This window comes from Antechinus flavipes, chromosome 2, assembly GCF_016432865.1.
Source record: "Antechinus flavipes isolate AdamAnt ecotype Samford, QLD, Australia chromosome 2, AdamAnt_v2, whole genome shotgun sequence".
Taxonomy (NCBI): Eukaryota; Metazoa; Chordata; class Mammalia; order Dasyuromorphia; family Dasyuridae; genus Antechinus; species Antechinus flavipes.
This window is the reverse complement of record NC_067399.1, coordinates 387,828,156-387,853,058: the sequence shown is the minus strand read 5'-3', so window position 1 is coordinate 387,853,058 and position 24,903 is coordinate 387,828,156. Positions and strand designations below refer to the sequence as shown.

Below are 24,903 nucleotides of genomic sequence, written 5' to 3'. Positions count from 1 at the left end.
GCTATGTAACCCTGGGCAAGTCACTTAACCCTGTTTGCTTCAGTTTTCTCATTTGTCAAATGAACTAGAGAAGAAAATAGCAAGCTACTCCAGTATCTTTACCAAGAAAATCCTTGGATAGAACTGAACTAATGAACTGGAAAAATTTAACTTAGTTCTCACCTTATAGGCACAATCATTTCTTTGGCACTCCAGGGTTACTTCCCATAAATTCATAATATTTTTCTTTAGTTGGAAAATTTATTGTACTTATAAATCTGTTTACAACCTATATTTGATAATCTTGTCTGCTATTTCACTGACTAGACTTAGATCATCTAAATTAACAGTTTTTAATTCCCTCTTGTCACAGAATAGATATCCCTGCTTTTTATTTATTTTAAATTTGATCCCTCTAACTGTGTGCCATTGTAATCCACTTGCCTTTTGTCTCTTACATAAGATCTTGGCACAACCATCCATTTTTCTCTTATTTATCTTCATTTTCTCTCATTCTGTCAGCTCCTTTAATCAGTTTAAAAATATTAAAATATTTTCCCCAGTCCTATAAAACCTTTCTTTTGTCCTCTCCAGATACAACTCATCTCTTTTCCTCCTTTTTATTGTTAATTTCTTGGAAAAAAAATTGTATATGCCCCAAATTTCCTTTGCCCCCATCCACTCTATTAATCTTTTCTTGTCCCCATCCAATCTATTCAGTCTATGCTTCTTTGGTAACCATGACCTCTTTAAAATTATTAAATTTGGTCATGGAAATTAAAAAAAAAACCCTAAACCCATAACCCTTTATCTTCAAACTCTTATGAAATTTTTAACACCTGATGATTCTTTCCTTTTTTCTTGGTGGTTTCTACCATAATCTCTTGATTCTCTTAGTATTTCTCTAACCACTTCTGCTGCCTTGTCTGGCTTTTGTTTTAAGCTCTTCATTATGAGTGTGTCATTTGAGCATTCTGCTTTTGTCCTGTCATTTTAGTAGTCTTATTTTATTTTCCCTATTTTCATCCCAAAAACTCTAAGTAGATGACTATTAAATCTCTGTCTTTAGGTCTGATCTTCTTCCAAATACCAGACCCTTATTTTCTTGCAAGACATTTGTACTTGCATGTTTCAATGGTGTCTGAAACTGAGCTTCTTCTCTTCCCTCTAAATCTTCTCTTGACTTTATTATTTCTGCCTTTGGCATCCACTATCTACACTATTTCCTATCTCTGCGAATATTGATAATTCTTTTCATTTCTTTAATTCTTATATCAAATGATGTTGAGTTCTTCTCAGCAACATCTCATTTCTTACTCTTCTTTTTTCCCATTTCCACCACTCCAAGCAGGACCTCATTGTTGCTTTCCTTGGACATTTTCTCCTTACAGATATTTCTGCTTCCATTCTCTTTTTTCCCATTCCTCCATTCATACCATTGCCAGAATAATATTCTTATGGAAAGTTTTCTCCCTCTTCCCCTGCCCCCCGCCCTGGAATGTTTAGACATCTTCAGTTTTTTAATTTTAATCTGAGGCTATGTCTATTTAATCCTGTCTTATATAGAAATACTTGCTTGTTGTCTCTCCTGTAGAATATGAGCACCTTATGTAGGGTTGCTTTTCTTCATATCCCCAGAGTCTTGCAAAGTGACACAGTCATAAAAATAAATACTTGTTGATACTAGTTGACTCCAGAGCTCTTAGGAAATAGTCTGAGGAAATAGATTGTGAATAAAATGGAGGTGCTTGAGACTCATCCTCAAGTGTTTTTCCATTGGTTCCTCTAATAGATCTTATTACTTTTTCTAAAGAAAGCAAAACCAAGGGGCTCCTTAATGAAGGAGAGTAATGTGAGAGGCTAGAGAGCTGAGACCCTTGACCTTAAATTATTCTGGCCTGCCCTTCACAGTAGGTCTTTTCAGTGCACTTTGCCCTAATGTTCCAGTTGTATTTTCTTTCCTGATTCTTTTCTCCATATTCATGTTAAAGCTGCTCTTTGAACATCTTCATATTATTATGTCTTTTGCTCTATGCAAAGTTATTCTTTTGTTTAAAGCGTTTTTTTGAAAATTTCCAGACAAAAGTCTCTAATAAAGTAATGACTTGTTTTTATAAAATCACACCATTCACTTCTAAAGAGGAGCTAACTTAATGATATAAACAAAGCATCATATTGGTAGATATCATTTCAAAAATCAACAGTATTTCCATGCAATATTTTCTACATTTAATTTTTATTATATTCTTCAATTACATGTAAGCAAACATTTAAATTTTTTCTAAAATCAACTTGTTCATAATTTCTTACAGCATTGTAATATTCCTTTGCAATCATATACTATTACTTGTGTAGCCATTCCCCAGCTGATGGGCAACCTCTCACTTTCCGCTCCTTTGGCATCACAAGGAGAACGGCTAGAAATACTTTAGAACATATATATTTTTTTCTTTTTTCCTGATAACCTTGGGAAAGAGACCTAATAGTCGTATTGCTAAGTTAAAGGGTATGTACTTTTACAACTAATATTCCAGATTGCTCTCCAAAATAGTTGGATCAGTTCATAGTTCCACTAAAAGTGTATATGTCCTAATTTTTTCATATCCCCTCCAACATTTGTCATTTTCTCCTTGTCTCATTTTAGTTAATCTGATAGGTCTGAGATGATATTCCAAAATTGTTTTAATTTGCATTTCTCTAATCAATAATGATTTAGAGCACTTTGATTTCTTCATTGAAAAACTGCCTGTTCATATCCTTTGAAACATTCATTTAAAAAAATTTTCAGTCTCCAATTCTCCTAGTCCCCTTGCCTCCTCCCGTCCTTGAGAAGGCAGACAATTTGATATAGATTATACATGTGCAGTCGTGCAAAACATTTCCATATTAGCCATGTTTCAAAAGAAAACACAGACCAAAAACCCTAAAGAATAATAAAAAAGGTAAAAAAAGAAAATATGCTTTAATCTGCATTCAGACTTCATCAATTCTTTCTCTGGAGGTGGATAGCATTTTTCATCATAAGTCCTTCAGAATTGTCATGGATCATTGTATCATGCAATATTTTCTAAATTTATAATGCAAGGCCCTATAAACATTAACAGAAAAATAGTATCATGGAAATATCACAGGAAATAACAACAGAACTTACTGCCAGTCAAAAAACATTAATCCAGTTAAATGTATCTTACATGGAAAAGCCTCTCAATTTATCTACCTGTTTTGACATTTTATAGGAATTATATTCAAAAAGCAGAATAGGTATCAGTTTTCTTATAGCAGCCATAAAAGGTATGGCACTCACAATTACCATTCATAGCACAGATCAGTCTTTAGTCAATAGGCATAGTGCCTACTGTGTGAGACATTATATTAAGTACTATGGATACAAAATGTGACAGAAGATAGTCCCTGCTTTCTACAAGTTTATAGTTTTATGGAAGAGACAAGGTGGAAACTATACTAACATGATATATGTAGAAAAAATTGGAGGTTATCAAGAGAGGGAATACATTAGCTTTAAGGGTGAACAAGAATAGCTTCTTCTAGAAGGTGGAATTTTAATTGGTACTTGAAGAGACTTCAAGGAATCCATAGAATCCTGGAGATGGAGGTCCGAGGGAGAGAATTTCAGGGATGAGAGGCAGCCAATGAAAATAAATGTCCAGTGTTAGAACATAAAGTATCTTGTAAAAGAATGGTAAGGAGAAAGAGAGGAAGGGAACAGGTTATGAAGTGCTCTGAGTGCCAAACAGAATTCTTGGAGGGGATGAGGCATCACTAAGGTTTATTGAGGAAGGGAGTGATATGTAAGTCAGACATAGGCTTTAGGAAGATCAATTTGATAGCTGTTGAAGAAGAGAAAGACTTGAGGGAAGAAGAAGGCTATTGCATTAGTTCAGGCATGAGGTTACAAAGCCCTGTAACAAAGTGATGGTTTTGTCAAAGGAGATAAAAGGACATATTTGTTATAGTGAGGTGGTGATAAGAGGAACCTAGGAGCTGAAATTTACATCAAAATTGTAATCCTGGATGACTAAGAAAATGATGGTGCCCTTGATAATGAAAAGAGAAGTTTAGAAGATGGGGGAGGCTGTGAAGGAAAAATGATAGTTTTGATTTTGGACATATTGAGTTTAAGATGTCTTTGAGGATGTCTTATTCAAAATGAATTGGAGTTCAAGGACTCACACTTAACACCACATACCAAGATAAGATCAAAATGGGTCCATGACCTAGGCATAAAGAACGAGAGTATAAATAAATTAGAGGAACATAGGATAGTTTATCTCTCAGACTTGTGGAGGAGAAAGAAATTTGTGACCAAAGATGAACTAGAGACCATTACCGATCACAAAATAGAAAACTTTGATTATATCAAATTAAAAAGCCTTTGTACAAACAGAACGAATGCAAACAAGATTAGTAGGGAAGCAACAAACTGGGAAAATATCTTTACAATTAAAGGTTCTGATAAAGGCCTCATTTCCAAAATATATAGAGAACTGACTCAAATTTATAAAAAATTAAGCCATTCTCCAATTGATAAATGGTCAAAGGATATGAACAGACAATTTTCAGATGAAGAAATTGAAACTATTACCACTCACATGAAAGAGTGTTCCAAATCACTATTGATCAGAGAAATGCAAATTAAGACAACTCTGAGATATCACTACACACATGTCAGATTGGCTAAGATGACAGGAAAAAATAATGATGAATGTTGGAGGGGATGCGGGAAAAAGGGGACACTGATGCATTGTTGGTGGAGTTGTGAACGAATCCAGCCATTCTGGAGAGCAATCTGGAATTATGCCCAAAAAGTTATCAAACTGTGCATACCCTTTGATCCAGCAGTGTTTCTATTGGGTTATACCCCAAAGAGATACTAAAAAAGGGAAAGGGACCTGTATGTGCCAAAATGTTTGTAGCAGCCCTGTTTGTAGTGGCTAGAAACTGGAAAATGAATGGATGCCCATCAATTGGAGAATGGCTGGGTAAATTGTGGTATATGAATGTTATGGAATATTATTGCTCTGTAAGGAATGACCAGCAGGATGAATACAGAAAGGCTTGGAGAGACCTACATGGACTGATGCTAAGTGAGATGAGCAGAACCAGGAGATCATTATACACTTCGACAACGATATTGTATGAGGATGTATTCTGATGGAAGTGGATTTCTCTGACAAAGAGACTTAACTGAGTTTCATTGGATAAATGATGGATAGAAACAGCTACACCCAAAGAAGGAATACTGGGAAATGAATGTGAACTATTTGATTTTTGATTTTCTTCCTGAGTTATTTTTACCTTCTGAATCCAATTCTCCCTGTGCAGTGGGAGAACTGTTCGGTTCTGCAAATATGTATTGTATCTAGGATATACTGCAACATATTTAACATATATAGGACTGCTTGCCATCTGGGGGGGGGGAGGAGAGAGGGAGGGGAAAAAACGAAACATAAGTGATTGCAAGGGATAATGCTGTGTAAAAATTATCCTGGCATGGATTCTGTCAATACAAAGTTATTATTAAATAAAATAAAATAAAAAAAAATGAATTGGAGTTGGATGTGGGATTGTAGAGTTTAGATCCAGATAAATAAACTTGAGAATGTCTTAATTGGAGCTGAATACACAAGAACTGATATGAACTCCAAGTACAGTAATATAGAAGTTGAAGAGAAGAGGATCTAGGTTAAGAGCCTTAGGAGAGATCTACTTAAAGATCTAACCAAAACAGTAAGAGTGAATGCTGAGATGCACAGGATGAGGATTTGGCTAATAATGTAATAAAAACCTAAAGAGAAGAAAATATTAAGTAGAGTGTGGTCAATATTATCAGAGGCCACAGAGGAGTTGCAAAGGTTTAGAGTCGAGAAGAGACCACTGGATATGGCAAATAAGACATCACTGCTGCTAACTTTGGGAAGAAGTTCAGATCTAATGATAAGATTGGAATGTAGGCTGTGGTGATAAGAGTGAGAAGAAAACAAGTGGGACACTTGCTGTAAAATGCTCTTCTCAAGATTGTCCACAAAAGAGTGAAGAGACATTGGATGATAATGAGTCAGGATTGATAAATCAAGTGATGGCTAACCAAAAGAAGTTTTCTATGGCCAGAGTTGGTGGATTGAATTGGTCTTGGATTGTGGGGGCAATGAGGTTGTAGAACTTTCCCTTTCTCTGAAATTTTTAAAATGGGAATTAGCCTGTGATAAGAGTTTTCAGTTCCCTAAGTGAAAGCTAATTGGATTTTCCTCTATTCAACAAATCTGCCATTTATCCATTTAACACAAATGAGAAGAACTATTGGCAAATCCATTGTCTGCCTCTCTGATGGATGCCTCTCCTCTTCAGAGTTGAGTGGTCAGAGTTTGGCTCAGCTCCAAGGCACTTTTCTGTGGAGATTATTTTTCATGATGTCTTGTAAAATTTCTTCCATCATTTTCTGTCTTTTAAATATGATTTTATTGATGTGTTTTGTTTTTTTGTCATCATTGTTTTCCTCAGTATCTTTCCCTCTTTTCTCACAGAGTTGTCTCATATAACAAATAATTACTTTTTAAAAGATTCTAAAAAAAAGACAAATAAGAGAAAAAAATCAGCATAACTGATCAATACAATGAAAAAGTCTGAAGACACAGATGACTTGTGGACCTTTCACTTCTACAAATGGATTGAGAATGTCATATCTTTTCTTTCGGGTTATGCTTGATCTTTATAATATTGCTACATTGAGTTTTTATTTTATGTATGTTGTTTTTCTTTCTATTCACATTGTTATATTTATTATGTATATTGTTTTTAGGCACCTTTATTTCATTATGTATCAGTTCACATAGACATTTTTCTGCTTTTTTATATTCATCACAATCATCAATTTCTTACAGAGTGAAGTAATATTGCATTACATTTGTGTACCAGTTTATTTAACACATTTCTCAACTGATGAGTATCTTCTTTATCTACTGTTATTAATTCTCATAAAAAGTACTGTGAAATATTTTGGTGCATATAAGAACTTTTTTTTATCAATGGACTACTTGAGGCATAAGCCCAGTAACAGTTATTGTTTTTTGAATGATTCAGCCTTACTTTTGTGATCACAGGTTGATCTCTCTCTCTCTATAAGTGAAAGCCACAGATTTCATCTCACTATATGAGTAGACAATTTTTAGACAAAAAAATCAAATTATTTCTAATTGTATGAAAAAAGGCTCTAATTTACTATTGATTAGAAAAATACAAATTAAGACAACTCTGAGGTACCACTTCATACCTCTCAGATTGGCTAAGATGACAGGAAAAGATAAATAAATGTTGGAGCAGATAGGAAAACTGGGACACTAATACATTGTTGATAGAGTTGTTAAATGATCCAACTATTCAAGAGAACATTTTGGAGCTATGCTCAGAAGTTTATCAAACTATTATCCTTTGATCCAGCAGTATTTCTATTGAATCTGCATTTCAAAGAGATCATAAAAGAGGGAAAGTAGTAGAACTTTTTGTGGTGGCAAGAGACTAGAAATTGAATGTGTGCTTATCACTTGGAGAGTGGCTGAATAAGTTATGATATATGACTGTTATGGAATATTATTATTCTATAAGAAATGATGAACAGGCTGATTTCTGAATAGCCTGGAAAGTACTTACATGAACTGAAGCTGAGTTAAGTGAGCAGAACCGAGACAACACTATATAGAATAACAAGATTATGTCTTACTTCAATGGAGTCTCACAGGACTCTATTGAAGCTCATTCTGACTTTTGCCATGCATGGCTGCTACTACCACTTCTAAAACTCTCACCACTAAGAAGAACAATCACAATAAGAAATGAGACACAATGTGTTCTAGTGAGTAGGCACTTGGCCTCAGAGTTAGGACATACACTAGCATTATGGCTCTGGGTAAGTCACTTAAAATTCTCAATGTACTAGACAGTTCTCTGAGGTGGAATTCATATTGAGAGCCTTTTTTATTGGTGAAATCACAAGTTCAGTCAAGGGAGAAACTGATGGGGCTTGCCTCTTTTCAACAATGTGGTCATTCAAGGCAATTCTAATAGATTTGGGAACGAAAATGCCATTCGTGTCTAGAGAGAGATGTATGGAGAATAGATGTAGATTGAAATATAGTATTTTCACCTTTTTGTTGTTGTTTGTTTACTTTTTTCTTTCTTGTGTTTTTTTTTCCTCTTTTGAACTGATTTTTCTTATACAATAAGAAAAGTATGGAAATTTGTATAAAAGAATTGCACATATTTAATCTATATCAGATTGTTGCTGTCTTGGGGAGCGGGGAGTTAAGGGAAAGAGGGAGGAAAATTTAGAGTAAAAAGTTTTACAAAAATGAATGTTGAAAATTATCTTTATGTATATTTGGAAAAATAAAATACTATTTTAAATAAACCAGGAATAGTTACATGATCTCAGACAAAATTAAAGCTAAAATAGATTTAATCAAAAGAGGAAAAACAGGGAAATTATACTGTATGTCAGTCATATTAATAAATATTGTTCTGGGTTAAATCTGGGATTGTATTTGCTTTCCTTTTATTCCCAGATCTCTTGTAATCAAGGTTCTCTCATGTGCACATGAATGCTTATCACATATTCAGTCAGTTATTTATTTTTTAGGAGTTGTCCTTTTAGCAATTGAGAATATGTGCTTGACAAATAAAAAAGGAAACAATAGGTCACAAAACCATTTGGCTGTTGATATCAGGGTCAGTTGTTATACAGTTTAATATCTGCCATATGTGTAACTGCCTTTAAGGAGTCACTAGTCTGTGCTATTCATAAATAACAACAACTGTGGACTAATTTACATAGTATTTAATACCAGCAGAAGAATATACACATAACTCCCTTTGTGCAGTCAGCTCTTTGGTACTTAGTGACTATAGCTGATCATCTTAAATGCAGTAGAGCATAATGTGAAGTGTATCTGGGTGTCTCAAAGACAGAACTGGTCTCTTGGCTCTTTTCTTCCTCCTTTCCTTTGAACTCTTTGGTATGATGTGCAGGTGATGCCTGGCACAGCTCCCCAGTGGGGAGCTTTTCCATGAGGAAATGACTCTTTTTGACTACTTTGGGATTGTATTTTGTTAGGTTGGATCTCAATACACATGGTTTCACAACTCAGGACCTCAAGAGTGCTCTTGAAAAATTCAAGGAGGGAGTAGGGGCTGAAAAAGAAGATAAGGTATGTGCTTTCTTCATAAGACTCTATTGAAGCTCATTCTGACTTTTGCATGCATGATTACTACTACCACTTCTAAAACTCTCACCACTAAGAACAACCACAATAAGAAATGAGGCACAATGTGTTCTAGTGAGTAGGCACTTGGCCTTAGAGTTAGAAAATACACTGGCATTGTGGCTCTGGGTAAGTCACTAAGCTCTCAATGTACTAGACAGTTTTCTGAGGTGGAATTCTTATTGAGAGCCTTTTTTTACGGTGAAATCACAGGTCCAGTCAAGGGAGAAGAATCAGCAAATAATAACAATTACAGAATAATTTATGTAATTTATGTCATACTTAATGCCATTAGTAAAATTATCTTGAGCACCATAGTCTGTTTGTTTGTTCATTCATTTATTTATTCACTCATTCATTCATTTATTAATTTTTGCTGAGGCAATTGAGGTTAAGTGACTTGCCCAGGCCACATAGCTAGGAAGTATTTAGTGTCTGAGGTCAGATTTAAACTCAGGTTCTCCTGACTTCAGGGCTGGCTTTCTATCCACTGTGCCATCTAGGTGCCCCAAGGACCATAGTTTAAAAGGTAAGCAGTTACAGCTCATGGTTTGGCATATGACTCAGGGAAGTACCTATTTCTCTATTCAACTTAGCTACCTTTGATTCAAACTTGTTAAAGAGAATCCTTAGGGTTGAATCCTATGACAGTATCTCTCTATTTGGGCCTAAGGAAGGAAAATGTGAAACTCTGCAAGGTTAGTTTCTTTGCAAAAAGGATGGTCCTTTTTTCAATTAAGCTCTTTCGTTCTCTTTGGATGCTGTTGCTAAGGGATGCTTATGGTGGGTACAAGAAAAGCCATAGATAAAGAGATGAGCAATTTGTAGTTGATTGCTTTTTGTCATCCTGATTTTATAAATATCTGTGCTATTTACTTTTTCTTGGATGATAGAGATCATATTACTTGAGACAAAACCTACTTTGTCCTTTCAGAGTTTGTGAATATTATATTCTGCAATTGGAATGAAAAATAGGAACCATCACGTTTGAAATAGTCAATTAAAAATCTTCTCCCACCTAATAGCATAACTTGATCTCAGAAATACTTTGTGTACATATATGGAGAAAAGTGAATATAGAGTGTTAGGGATTTGGGCACAGTACATGCAGTAATTTACCCATTTCAAACAGTCATACAAATTGTACACCTGTGACAGTAATGACAGTGATTTAATTTTCATCAGTAAATTGTTCTCACTTTTGACAGCTCTCTCTCAGCCCACAGTTTTTTTCTTTCGTAGATTTCCCTGAAAACTAGTTATGTCAGGTGGGAATATAAATATGGAACAGAAATTGAATTTCAGGCTTTTTGACCATTGGCATCCCATAAGTTTCATGAAGAACTCAATGTGCTAACTTCCCATCCCAGAGCTAATTATTTACATTTAGAAATCATGCAACTGCCGAAAGGAGAAGGTTCCATTTTCTATCTTACAAGACTTAAATAAGGACATTGTTGCTATTTTTTGGGCTTACAAATCAGAAGCCCCCTTTTTAAGTTCTTGCAAATATATTCTAAATGTCTAAGTATATGGAGATTGGTTCTTGGGGTCCTCTTGCCTAGACATACTGGAAAGATTTAGAATTTTAGAAATTGAAGAATTGGGACAGGTCCTAAACCTCTTGGGCATCAAAGGTTGTGGTGAAGGAAATATTTGACAAGATAATTTATACTTTTAAAAAAAGATGTCACATCTGTTTCCAAATATATCCATCCTTCCCTCTACAAAGAAAACCATCCCTTATAACATATTTTACAAGTGAGGGAAAAAAGCAGCTTAGTAAATTTAACCAACACAATGATTATAGCTGACAGCATATGTAATATTCCATGCCCATTGTGTTCTCTGCTCAATCCCTCAATGAAGGTAGCAAAGTGCATTTTTCTCAACTCCTTCCCAGGGCCAAGCTTGGTTATTTTATTTACGTAGAATTTACTTTTTTCTTTTATCTACATATTTTCTTGGCTATAAAGTGGCCTGCTTCTATTAAACTTTCAGGAACTTTTAAATACCTATCCCTTGACTCCAATTCTCTCTTATAAAATTTCACCCTCTTTTCTACCCACTCTCTGCCATCTTCCCTCATAGTCTTTGCTCATACTCTTGCATTTTTTTCTCATGCCTTCTTTTTTATTGATATGTGATATGTAGGACCCTTAGGGAACTGATGATCTTGAACCAATTCTTCTTTGTCTTGTATGTGTCCTTATTTTCCCTAGGCCCGGCAGGAAGAGGTCAGGCAACGTTTCCGCCCTATTGAAGATCTGAAGAAGGACTTTGAAGCCTTGAATGTTGTCATTGAGAGTGATCTTCAGATTATGGTTCGGTTGATCAATCAGTTCAACAGCTCCAGTACCACTCTGGAAGAGAAGATAATGGCTCTCTATGACCTAGAATATTATGTCCATCAGGTGAGCAAGCAAAATGTACTGAATAAATAACCTCTAAGATTGATTTCCCAGTCAGTTTTGAACAGGCCTGTGTCATTATTATTCTCCAAGTGTATAGCATGTTTTTACCCAGAACGGTCAGAACTCAATTTTGTGCTCTAAGGGTGGACTTCTTTCTATTGGGGTTGTCATGGAGTATGTGAAGAGCTGGCCAGGGGAAAGTCATATTAAAATATGTGATCCCAGTAAAAGATGAATGTTAGTTATTTTTACATGTAATTGGAAAAGAAGACAATATTATTAAAAAAATAAAGGAAATATTTGCTTGAGATAATTAAGTAAAATTTGGAAGTATTTTCCATTCTTTTTTTACCTCCCTCCCTCCCTCCCTGAAACTAGTCCATTGCCAAGTCTTAATGTTATCTTTGAAATCTGATCCATCAGTGCCTTTCTCTCCATTTAAATGCCACTGCTTTAATTCATGTCTTTATCACTTATTTAATTGTTTTTCAAATCCCTCCTTTTTTCAATCTTTATGACATCCACCTTCCATTGTCATCATTGAATCTTCTCTGTAACAAAAAATGGTTATCACACTGCCTGAAAATGCAACCTTGTCTGATATTTCTTTTGATATGGTGTGTACATAGTCTCTTACATCTTTACCTAGAAAAGGGAATGTATTTCATCAACTTTTCTTTTGGAAAGTATATCTATTATTGCACTTAATCAGATTTTGGTGGATTTGAAATGTTTGTAGTCATTAAAGATATTTTCCAGAGATATCCCAAATCTCAAATGTTCAAAACAGAATCCATCCTTCTTTGAAATTTTACTCCTGTTATCTCTTCCATATTGCAGATGTTGGGGTGTGGTGCCTCCTCTGGAGCTAGAAAATTCTTGTACAATTTTTTGGCCCTCCCTTTATATCAAAGAAGTCTGAATTACTATGGTATTGAAAGATAAAATGTGTTGATATTATACAGTGCTATGCATAGATTTTTATGCATTTCTGGATTTTTTAAACTTTTTCTGTGTCATCTGTGGTTTCCACAAAACTCTCCTAAAATTCCCATTTAATTTCTTATGCCCACCTGTGATATATTGAAACTGGAGAGTCATGCTGTGGAAGGGATAACTGTGTTTCTTTTGAAAGGCACTGTGATTGTGCTAATTGTCCAGATTTATAATCTTGTTTTCCTTCATTCCTCACACTTCCTTGCCTCACATGTCTATTTCTTGCCATTTCTATATTAACATTTACATTTGACATTCACATTGCTGTTACTTTAATTCAGGCCCAGCTCTTACCTTGATTATTGCAGTAGTCTTCTCATTGGTTCTCTACTCCAGTGCTCTTCCTGAGTCATCCTAACCTTTTCATAGTTACCAAAGTGATTTTCCTTAAGCACAGGTATGACAATTTTATTCTTCTACTCAGTAGTAAGTAAACTTACTCAGTAAGTTTAAGTGGGTATAAAATTTGTTTATCTTTTACAATCCTTCATAACTTTTCCTCAACTTGACTTTATAGCTTCATTGTCTGTTACTTCCACTCCACATACTGAGGATCCAGATGTGCTCTTCTCCAAACCTATGATGTACTTTATTCTTGTCTCTTCCTTCTCCTTATAGAGTCTTTCTTTCCCTTCAAGGAACCAAACATCACTTTCTGCACCAATTTTGTACATTCTCTCTCTTTCCATTTCCTTGTATTTTACTACTTTGTAGTATTCATTTTATTTGTATTCATTTATATTTATTTGCTTTGTATTTATTTTGAATACATACATATCTATCTTCTCTTCTACAATGTAAGCTTCCACAATTTGGGATTTTATTTGTATCTCTAAGACCTGTAATAGTCCCTGGCAAACAGTAGATGTTTAATAAATATTTATTAATTTTTTGAGTAGATGCCCATCAGTTGGGGAATGGCTCCACAAATTGTGGTACATGAAGGTAATGGAAGATTATTGTTCTATAAAAAATCATAGACAAGCTGATTATAAAAAGAACTGGAAAGATTTACATGAAATGATGCTGCACAAAACAAGCAGAACCAGGAATATATTGTACACAGCAACACCAAGAATGCACAATGATCAACTATAAAAGGCTTGATTCTTCGCAGTGGTTCAATGATCCAAAGCAATCTCAATAGACTATGGACAGAAAATGCTATCTGCATACAGAAAAAGAACTAAGGAGACTGAATGTAAATCAGCACATGCTATGTTTACTTCTTCTTTTTTTTAATCTCTCCCATGCTTTTTCCCCTTTGCTCTGATTTTTCTCTCCCAACATGATTCATAAAGCAATGTGTACTGAAAATAAATAAACTTACCACAATTTTAAAAAGTATGTTAATTTTATATAATTCTGCTATTTCTACTTTTTTATTCTACTTTCATTTATAAATGCTATATCATGTTTCTCTGAATTCTTTATATTCATTCCATATTGTATAATAATGACAATTTCCTCAGAAAAAGCCAAACAGAAATGGAAGGGATATTATTGGGCCTTGTGTAGGAAAAACCTCAAGTGCTTAGTTAAGAAGGATTTCAGAGGCACATTGCTATTTCTCTTTGATATCCAACAAGGATATTGCAATATGATTAGATCGGTGTGATAATTACTTTTTCTGAATATTATAACATTGTTTGTTCATCTGTTCCTCAGTCTATGGCTACCTTATTTCCAATTTTTGGCTGCTACATTGATTTTGGTATTATATGGAGCTTTTTATTTATCATTGATTTTATTTGGGCATTTTCTAATTAATGAGATTACTGGTGCACAGTATATAGTTTAGTATAGAGTTCAGGGTGTAGAGTATAGAGTTTCTCACATGATTTCAAATAGTTTTCCATAGACCAATTCAATTCACTTCAACATTATTTTAATTTGTCTGATTTCTTATCACATCGACTATTTCTGTCCTTTCTCAATGTTTGCCAATTTGATGAATGTGAACAAAAACCCTAAATTTGCTTTACTTTATTTATTACTTCCAGGCTTGGAATCAAGAAGTTTTATCTTTCTGAGTTCAAATCTGGCTTCAAACACAATAGCTGTACGACCCTTGGCAAATCACTTAAGTGATTTTTGCCTCATTTTCCTCATCTGTCAAATGAGTTGAATTAGGAAATGACAAACCACTCCAATATTCTTGCCAAGAAAACCCCATATGGGATTATGAAATGTACTTAACTGAAAAATGACTGTACAACTATATACACACACACACACACACACACACACACACACACACACATATATATACACACACACATATATACATATACATGTTCAAACTATTATTTTGCTGTACAAAAAGAATCGGACTTTGAAATAGTGTACAATTAGCCTGTGAAGGAAATCAAAAATGCAGGTGGACAAAAACAGAGGGATTGCGAATTCTATGTAGTGGTTCATACTCATCTCCCAGAGTTCTTTCACTGGGTGTAGCTGGTCAATTCATTACTGCTCTATTGGAACTGATTTGGTTCATCTCATTGTTGAAGATGGCCACGTCCATCAGAATTGATCATCATACAGTATTGTTGTTGAAGTATATAATGATCTCCTGGTCCTGCTCATTTTACTCAGCATCAGTTCATGTAAGTCTCTCCAGGCCTTCCTGAAATCATCCTGCTGGTCATTTCTTACCGAACAATAATATTCCATAATATTCATATACCACAATTTATTCAGCCATTCTCCAATTGATGGGCATCCACTCAGTTTCCAGTTTCTGGCCACTACAAAGAGGGCTGCCACAAACATTTTTGCACATACAGGTCCCTTTCCCTTCTTTAAAATCTCTTTGGGATATAAGCCCAGTAATAACACTGCTGGGTCAAAGGGTATGCACAGTTCGATAGCTTTTTGAGCATAGTTCCAAATTGCTCTCCAGAATATCTGGATGTATTCACAATTCCACCAACAATGTATCAGTGTCCCAGTTTTCCCGTATTCCCTCCAACATTCCACATTATCTTTCCCTGTCGTTCTAGCCAGTCTGACAGGTGTATAGTGGTATCAGAGACCATTTTCTTATTTTTTAAAATAATTTTTATTTTCAAAATACATGAAAAGACAGTTTTCAACATTCATCCTTGCAAAACGTTGTGTTCCAAAATTTTCCCCCTTCCCTCCTCTCCTCTCCCCTCCTTTCCCTAGAAAGCAAGTAATCCAATATATGTTAAGCATGGGCAATTATTCTGTACATATTTCCATATTTATCATGCTGCACAAGAAAAATCAGGTCAAAAAGGGGAAAAAAAACGAGAAAAAAAAAACAAAAACAAACAAACAACAACAAAAAAAGGTGAAACTACTATGTTGTGATTCACATTCAGTCCCCATAGTTCTCTTTGTGGATGCAGACGGCTCTCTCCATCACAATCTATTGAAATTGGCCTGAATCATCTCTTTATTGAAAAGAGCCATGTCTATCACAGTTAATCATCACATAATCTTGTTGCTGTGTACAATGTTCTTTTGGTTCTACTCATTTCACTTAGCATCAGTTCAAGTAAGTTTCTTCAGGACTCTGAAATTATCCTACTGATTGTTTCTTATAGAACAATAATAGTCTATAACATTCATATATAACATAACTTACTCAGCTATTCCCCAACTGATGGGCATCCACTCAGTTTTCATTTCCTTGCTACTATAAAAAGGGCTGCTGCAAATATTTTTTGCACATATGGAGACCATTCAAATATAACTAACATAGCAATGAAATCTGACACTATATGGAATAATCTTTTCTATTGAATGGAGGGATGTGTGTTTAATCATTATTTCCCTGAAACTAAGATTAGACACTGTATAATTTGAATTTTATGTCTTCTATTATTTTTTTTACATTATTATAGTTCTTTTACATATTACTCTCGTTTCATCTTTCTATATTTTCCACTATTTCATAGAAGTCTTTCACTATTTCTCTGAATTCCTATCATTCACATTTTTGCATGTGTAATAATAGTCTGTTATGTTTATGTATTGTGATTTGACTTGCCATTTAAGGGTTATTTGGAAATAGTTATACTGCTATGAGTATTTGGTCTGTATGGCACTTTTCTGTCTGTTATTTTGCCTTCTTGGTATATAGGCTTAGTAATGATATTGCCCAGTTCAAAGGTTATACATATTTGTAATTTTAAACTGGCCATGAAATTCCCTTTATGTCTACTTGTCTTCCTCAAGGCCTTTACAGCCTTCTTTAAAAGAATTTCTTTTTCCATCTTTAGAATTTCATTCTTAGTAGCTATTTATAATTCTTCTGTCTTTTTTTCTAGAAAGATTATGACTTGATCCTTTTGAAATCTCTCCCTTTAAAATGAGGGCACATGGCAGGGAGGCTGACTGCATTTCCTCTTCTTTCTAATCATTAACTCTAAGACGGAGTGAGTGGCCATTTTTTAATCTCCAAGGTCTACTAATTTGGCATTCTGTTCTTCCTTGCTGAGGCTCCAGTCTAGCTTAGCAGGTACCTAGTTGTTTCTGATGAAATGAGTATCTTTTTCTCTGGCTGGAGTTCTCTCTGTTTGTCTCGTTGCTCTGCTCTTTTTCCTTTTTACTGATTTTGTATAAAAGGAGACTAGAAGCAAGCCACGTGGAGTTTAGTTTTGTCTCTTCCAAATATAATTTTGGGAAAAACATAACATTCAAGATTATTTCTATATATTTAGAGAGGCAGAATAATCCCAGCTCCACCCTCTATCACAGAGTTAGTTTGAGCATAAAAAAGCAAGCTGTATACTAATATAAGCAGTTTTGACAACCTTGTGTATATTTTAATCAATAGTAAATAATGGTGATTCTAAGGTCGTTGTGTCATAGTATTTTTGAAAACAGAGATAGCAACTACTCTAAAAATAGACTTCCAAATACTGTTTGAGGCAGCCTTTTTCTGCAGTGGCCAAGAACTGGAAATGGAGTGAATGCTCATCATTAGAGAATGTCTGAATAAGTTATTATATATGAATGCTATGGAATATTGTTGTTCAATAAGAAGCAATTAGCAAGATGATTTTAGAGAGGCTGGAAAGATTTACATGAACTGATACTAAGTAAAATGAGCAGAATCAAGAACCGTTGTACACAATAACAGCAAGATTATGTGATGATCAACTTTATTGGACTTGGCTCTTCTCAACAGTGTGGTGTTTCAAGACAATTACAATAGACTTGGGATGGAAAATGCTACCCACATTCAGAGAGAGAACTCTGTATGGATTGAAGCATAGTATTTTCACCTTTTTTTTTTTGTTTGTCTTCTTGCTTTTTCTCTGTCATTTTTTCCCTTTTGGTCTGATTTTTCTTACACAACATGACAAATATGGAAATATATTTAAAAGGATTGTACATGTTTAACTCATGTCAGATTGCTTGCTTTCTCTGGGGCAAGGGAAGGCATAAGGAAGGGAAGGAAAAAAAATTGGAATACAAGGTCTTACCAAAGTGAATGTTGAAAACTATCTTCACATGTATTTGGAAAAATAAAGTACTATTAAGAAAAAACAAACAAGACTGCCAAAAATTTAAATCTATTTAGAGGAAGTAATAAAGATTAGATGAAATTATATAGGTAAGGCTTAAACCATCATATAAAATATATAGTACCCCCAATAATACCCATCTTCCCCAGGATGCAACTCTGTTGACTTAAACTTTATTTTATGTCAGGAAAATAAAAAAGAACAGTATGAGGAAGAATGGAGCCAGTGAATTGACTTGTGGAGTTTAATCTAAGCACAGGAGACCTGGAAAGAGAATAGATTAATAGAAAAAATTAATGTTACCTCTTTTAGTCCTCTGCTTTGTATGGGAATAGGCTGGAGAGAGTTTAAAGATCATCAGACACAAATGTGTCTGTCTGTTTCACTCTCAGTAGAATTGATTGTAGAGAAATTTCTTACAATCAGACAAATACACATTCTTTCCAAATCATCCAGTATTCCACAGGGAACCAGGAGTCTTTAATTTATTATCAAGTGAAGGTGTCCACTAGACAGTTGATAATTGGCAGTCCATGACTAAGGTAGGAAGACAGTTGTTGAGTCTTATGGATGAATTAGAAATCTTAGGCAGTATTATATTGCAAAAAGAGAAAGTGTCAGAGAGGAAAGAGCTGAGGAGAAAAAAATTTAGGCAGTATCTATATTTATGGTCTAGGGAAAGAAAAGTCAGCTAAAGAGACTGATCAAAAGGGGAAGAATCAGGATAAAAGATAATTCACTGTCAGAGTCACCAAAAGGGGAAACATTTTCAAGCAATATGATGAGTGGTTAAGAAATAGCTATTACAAATGGGTAAATCAGAATGAAGACAGAGAAATGGCCTTTGGATTTGTGTCTCATTGTTCATCTTGAAGAGATCAATTAATTTGATTGAGGGGAAAAAAAGAAAAAAATATTTTTACTGGCTTTGCAAATTAGAAACTAAATCTTGTCAAGTCTACAGGTGGAGGTTTTTGACTGTATTGATATGTACTTCATTATTCTCTGTCCTGGTTAGAGGATATCCAGAATATTGTATTCATTCCTGAAGGACTCTGATGAAGCAAATCATATCTAGAGAAGAGTGACCTGGATGGTTAAAAGGACTGGACGTAATATTGTATGACACTGAAGGAAGGAGACAGGGATGTAATGGAAAGATTGCTACATTTGGAATGAGGACTCATTTGTAATCTTCCTGACCTTGGGCAAGCCCATTATTTCTTCTGTTCTGGGAGAATACTGGGGCCCCGGGTTTTTATTCTAGTACATTGCCATCCACACTGTGAAGTTTTGTTAACCAAAAGTAGAGATGGTGACCCAGAAAGTCAAACTTCTGCAATGAAAGTAACTGAAAAGAGCAGCTTGGGCTGATGAAAAATGATGATTATGGATTGAGAATTTTATTAGTAAATTTCTCAGGGATGGATAAATTCCTTCCATGGCTCATGGTTGTGATTTGATTAAAGACATGTTAAAAAACTATGATAAAGAACCTGGAGTTTGGTTCCTAGTTTATTCTACTATCAGATTCTGTGTAACTTGGAAAACCACATAACTTTTTTCGGTCTCAGTTTCTTTTACCCATATGTTTTTACCCATGTGATTAATAAGATATATCTACTTTATGGGATTGGTATGAGGATCACTGAAATAGCATATGATGCATTTTGCATATAATAAAACACTATATAATCCTACTTTTTATCATTAATTCCATTTAGATTTTCTTACAAGTCACTTTAGCAAGCATATATTTAAAAAGCACCTATTCTATTCCAGGATCCACTATAGGCAAAAAGAAAGACAGTCTGTACCCTTAAGAAGCTTACTTACTAATTTATGACACATAAATGGAAGCTGGAAATCAGAGATAGAGGAAGAAAGGAGAAGGTGATAAGGTAGAAAAGGTCAGAGAGTTAGGAACAAAATAGGGAGAGAGGTGAGTCTTGGATGGCCCCAGGTACTTCCTTAAAAATAAGTTTTTATGAATATGTTCTGAGACAAAAAAAAAGCCCAATTAATACTGAAAAAGTCTAAAAATCTGGACTGTGAACTTCCTATCTCCACAAAGGGATAGGTTACAGTGTGCCTTCTCATATCTCTTTATTCAATTCTTACTTGTCTTTATAGTTTTATTACATTTATTTTTTGTTGAGTCATTTTTTTTCCATTTACGTTGTAGTATTCATACCACATAGTATCATGGCACATAACTTTTTTTGGTTCTTCTTCCTTTATTCTGTATCAGTTCATATTGATCTTTCCATGCTTCTCTGTATTCATCACCCACATCATTTCTTACAATCCAGTAATATTCCATTATATTCATGTACACAATTTCTTTAGCCATTCCCTAGTTGATGGGCATTTACTTTGTTTCTAAATCTTAACTATCACAAATAGTGCTGCCATAAATATTTTGGAGTATATGGATATTTTCTTCTTATCAATGGTTCCCTTGGAATATAAGCCCAGTGATGGAATCTTTAAGTTACTTATTTGTACAATTCCAAATTGCTTTCCAAAATTGTTGTTACATTGAGATTTAATGGAAATTTCATTTTAAAAAATAGATTAGAGTTAAGCAATCCCAAAGTAACCCATAAATGTATAGATTTAGTATAAATGTAACAGTCCTTTAATAATTCAGGTTAAAGGGAGCAGGAAGGTGGCGCAGTACATAGAACATCAGTCCTGAAGTCAGGAGGACCTGAGTTCAACTGTGACTTCAGACATTTAATACTTCCTAGCTGTGACCCTGGGAAGTCACTTAACCCCATTGCCTCAGGAAAAGAAAAATTCAGTTAAATTGTAGAAACCTCTTCCATTTATGAGTAAAGGGATGCTATTAGTTATGAACTTGTGCTGATAAATGTATTTGGAGTAGAGAAGTAAAAGTCATGATGTTCTAGATTCTGACAAAGTCTGTCTTTCCGATAGAAACTTCATTCATTGTATCTGTTTGTATCTTATATAACAGCTATTTCTTGGTACCCTTTTTCATCATTAAAGTAGAATCTTTTGTCCTGGAGGAAAACAAGTGACCTTTCCATATAAAAATCTATTATCTCATCCTGGGATATTAATTCACCCCTCCTATGCTTGAAGCAATCTATCACTCAGATCAAGTAAGTTTAGTGTCTGTTGACAGACAGTATCTCTTGTCAGGAGTTGTGTTGCATGCTCTAGATGAACAATGCTTGTTCATTGCATTGATCAACATTCTTAAATCTTTATGTATTAATTTATTTTTTTAATTAACAAGCATCCCCCCACCCCCAGCCTCTTTCCAAATGAAGAGAAAAAATACATGCAATAGAGGTCTTATAATAAAAATGTGTCAAAACAAATACTACATAATCTATGTTCAAAAATGTGTCAGTCCTTGGTTATTTTCATTGAGGTGATTAAGGTCAATTCTAATAGGTTGTGATGGAGAAAGTCATCCTCATTCAGAGAGAGAACTATGGAGACTGAATGTGGATCATACATAGTATTTTCATCATTTTGGTTGTGGTGGTTGTTGTTATTGTTTGCTTATTCAATTACTTGCTGTCCCCTAAAGGGGAAGGGTGGGGGGAAAGTAGGAGAAAAATTTGGAATATAAGATTTTGCAAGAATGAATACTGAAAACTATCTTTGCATGCATTTTGAAAAATAAAAAGCTATTTATTATAAAAAACCAAACATGTGTCAGTCATTTTGTATCTTGAATCAATCAAATTTGCCAGAAGTTGAATGGCATAAATCCTCATTCAGCATCCTGAATCATAATTATTAAGTTAACATTAATATCCATGATTATGAAACCATTAATGTTTTTCTTTTTTAAAAAAAATATTTATTTAATATTTTCCCCCAGTAACACTCAAAATAACTTTTTTATATTTGTTTTTAAGATTTTTGAGTTCTAGGTTCTCACCTTTATCACTACCTACAATATAAAAAAAATTTCCACAAAAGTCAAATTGTGAAAGGAAACATAGATCTCCTATCCTAATGAAAATAAAAATCCTCAACAAAAATTAAGTTAAAAATAAAGAGTGAAATAGAGAAATAGAGAATGCTTCGATCTATATTCAGACTTGATCATTTCCTTCTCTGGATATTGGATAGTATTTTTCATCTTAAGTCCTTCAGAGTAGTTGTATATAATTGTACTACTGAGAATAGCAAAGTCATTTATAGCTGGTCATCCCAGAACGTTGCTATTACTTTGTATACAGTATATTTCACTTTGTTCATGGAGGACTTTCCTGGTTTTTCTTTCTTTCTTTTTTTTTTTTTTTTCCTGAAAGCATCCTACTCATCATTTTCTAGAGAACAATAATATTCCATCAGAGAAACTTGCTTTCCCCAAAAAATGTTTTTATACTTACTATTGCTGATTGTATTTCCCCCCATTTATTCACTCTCTCCTTTCACTAATTCTCCAAGTTAAACCATTAATTTTTAAGTTATTAAGTCTTTCAAAATTGTTGTCTTTTAAAGTATTGTCTTTACTGTATAAATTATTTTCCTGGTTCTTCTCACTTCAATCTTTATTATTGCTGGGACTTGTCTTCTTTCATTTCTCTGAAATTGTTCCTTTTGTTTTTTCATACATCATGATAACATTTTGTTATATTCATATACTATAATTTATCTAGCTAATTCTGCCTTTGAAGGATATTCCTTTGAATTTCCAGGTCTTTGCTGTTATAATAAGAGTTGCTACAAATATTTTTGTACATATTGATCCTTTTTTCTCTTTTCTTTGATTTCTTTTAGGTATAGTCTTAGCAATAATATTAATGGTTCTAAGACTGTGCAGTTTAGTAACTTTTTGGACATATTTCCAAATTACTTTCACAAGAAATGTACCATTTCACATCTCTACCAAAAATAAATTAATATGACTATTACTAACTTTGTTATTTTAATATATTGTGGTTTTTTTTTTTTTTTTTTTGCCATTCTGCTGGGTGTAAGGTGGGATTTCAGCTTTGTTTTAGTTTGTATTTCTCTTTTCCTAATTAACTGCACTAAACAACTAGTAAGTGTTTCTCTTGGCTATAAGTTCAGAATATTTTTCATAATCCTCCATCATCTTTCTTAAATCATTGATAAAGGTATTGAATAGCAAAAAGGCTAAGCAAAGATCCTAGGATCCATCATTAGAAAATTGATTCCAAGATGTCATTGATCCAATAATGACTTCTTTTTAATTTTGGTTAATTCAGATAATTGGAAATCTACTTTTCTGAACCTATATTTCTCTAGTCTAGTTGTCCTTTCAAAAAATGAGTTTAGTCTGGGTGAAAAAGCACATAAAATTTTAGTTCAGCTATCACTTCTGCCAGTTCTTTTTCTTTTTCTCTCCTCTCTGCTCTTTCTGGGTCTGGTGATTTGAACTCATTTCAGGCAACTAGGAAGAATCGTTATCACCACCTCATTTTTTTTAACTTCACCCCCCTATTCTTTTTTGTTCTGCTTGTCTCTGGCTGATCTTTCTCCTTGATAAAGAATAAAAGTAGCCAAGTAAGGTGGCAGTTTGTTTTTGTCCTCCATTGTTTATTGCTATTGCCCTATGCATCCTGAGCTATAGTTATGCCCATTATTTGATCTTTTCTTTGGCACTTGGATCTTTGGCACTCCTCTGTTTTCATATACTTCTTTGTTGTTTAGTTGTTTGCAGTCATGTCGGACAAGAGTCAAGGCAGCTTTTGGTTTGGGGGTTGGGGCTGAGTTTCGGGAATAGTTTTATCATTTCCTTCTTCAGCTCATTGTACAGATGATGGTTAAGTGACTGGCCTATGGTCCCCCAGCTAGTATGTGTTGAGACCAGATCTGAAATCAGGAAGATAACTCTTCCTGATTTCTAGGCACTCAATCCACTGCACCGCCCAGCTTCTTTCTTACCTTTTTACTCATCTCTGTTTCCTTCTGAGATTTGAAAAAAAAAAAATCTTAGCTGATTATTAAGTTACTTGTATACTCAGCTATGGTTTCTTCACATAATTTACCCTTTTCTTCCTCATTGAATTTATTTGTTTGTTTCCTTAGAATTTAATTTTTGTGTGTTTCCCAGGAAAACTAGAGTAAAGTTGGTTAGCCTCATGTTATGTGCATTTCTCTCCTGGAGACAAAATGATGTCTGCTCTCTTTATCTTTTCTTTTAAAAATATATAAAACTTTTTATTTATATTCTGTTTTTTTTTAACATCATCATAATTATACCTAGTCTCCCTCCTTCTTGACTTTCCAGCGCTACTCCTTATAACAAATAGTATTTTTAAAATCTCCTCCCCACAAAAAAAAAGAAAAAAAATTAACCCAACTTTATACATCTGAAAAAAATGTGAAAACATCTGCAAAAATGTGAAAACATTTGCAGTAGATAATACTTATGAACCTTCTACTTCTATGAAGAGGTTGGGGGAGGGTATCCGCTCACATCTCTCTTCATTTGAGTCATGTCTGAGCTTTACAATTTTGTTATATTTACTTTTTTTATAAAGCTTTTTATTTTCAAAACATATGCATGGTTAATTTGACAATATTGATCCTTGCATAGCCTTGTGTTTCAGATTTTCTCCTCCTTTCCCCTATCCCCTCCCCTAGATGGCAGGCAATATGTTTACTTTTTAAAAAAATAAGTTTTTATTGATGTCTTCTGTTGTGGTTATCTCAAATATCACTCTTCTTTCCTTTCCCAGAGAATTATCTCATGTTTTTTAGTACTTTTTATAGATT

The 24,903-nt window shown here is 34.1% G+C and overlaps 1 protein-coding gene across 2 annotated transcripts in view; it reads left to right on the top strand.

Moving 5' to 3' along the window:
- Window positions 1-24,903, top strand: part of SIL1 (SIL1 nucleotide exchange factor) — a 323,522-nt gene that overhangs the window by 227,798 nt on the left and 70,821 nt on the right. For both annotated transcript variants that reach the window (XM_051978489.1, XM_051978488.1), the window contains 2 exons: window positions 9,104-9,197; window positions 11,474-11,665. In XM_051978489.1, the coding sequence (XP_051834449.1) occupies window positions 9,104-9,197; window positions 11,474-11,665 (286 nt within the window). The remainder of the gene's footprint in view (window positions 1-9,103; window positions 9,198-11,473; window positions 11,666-24,903) is intronic.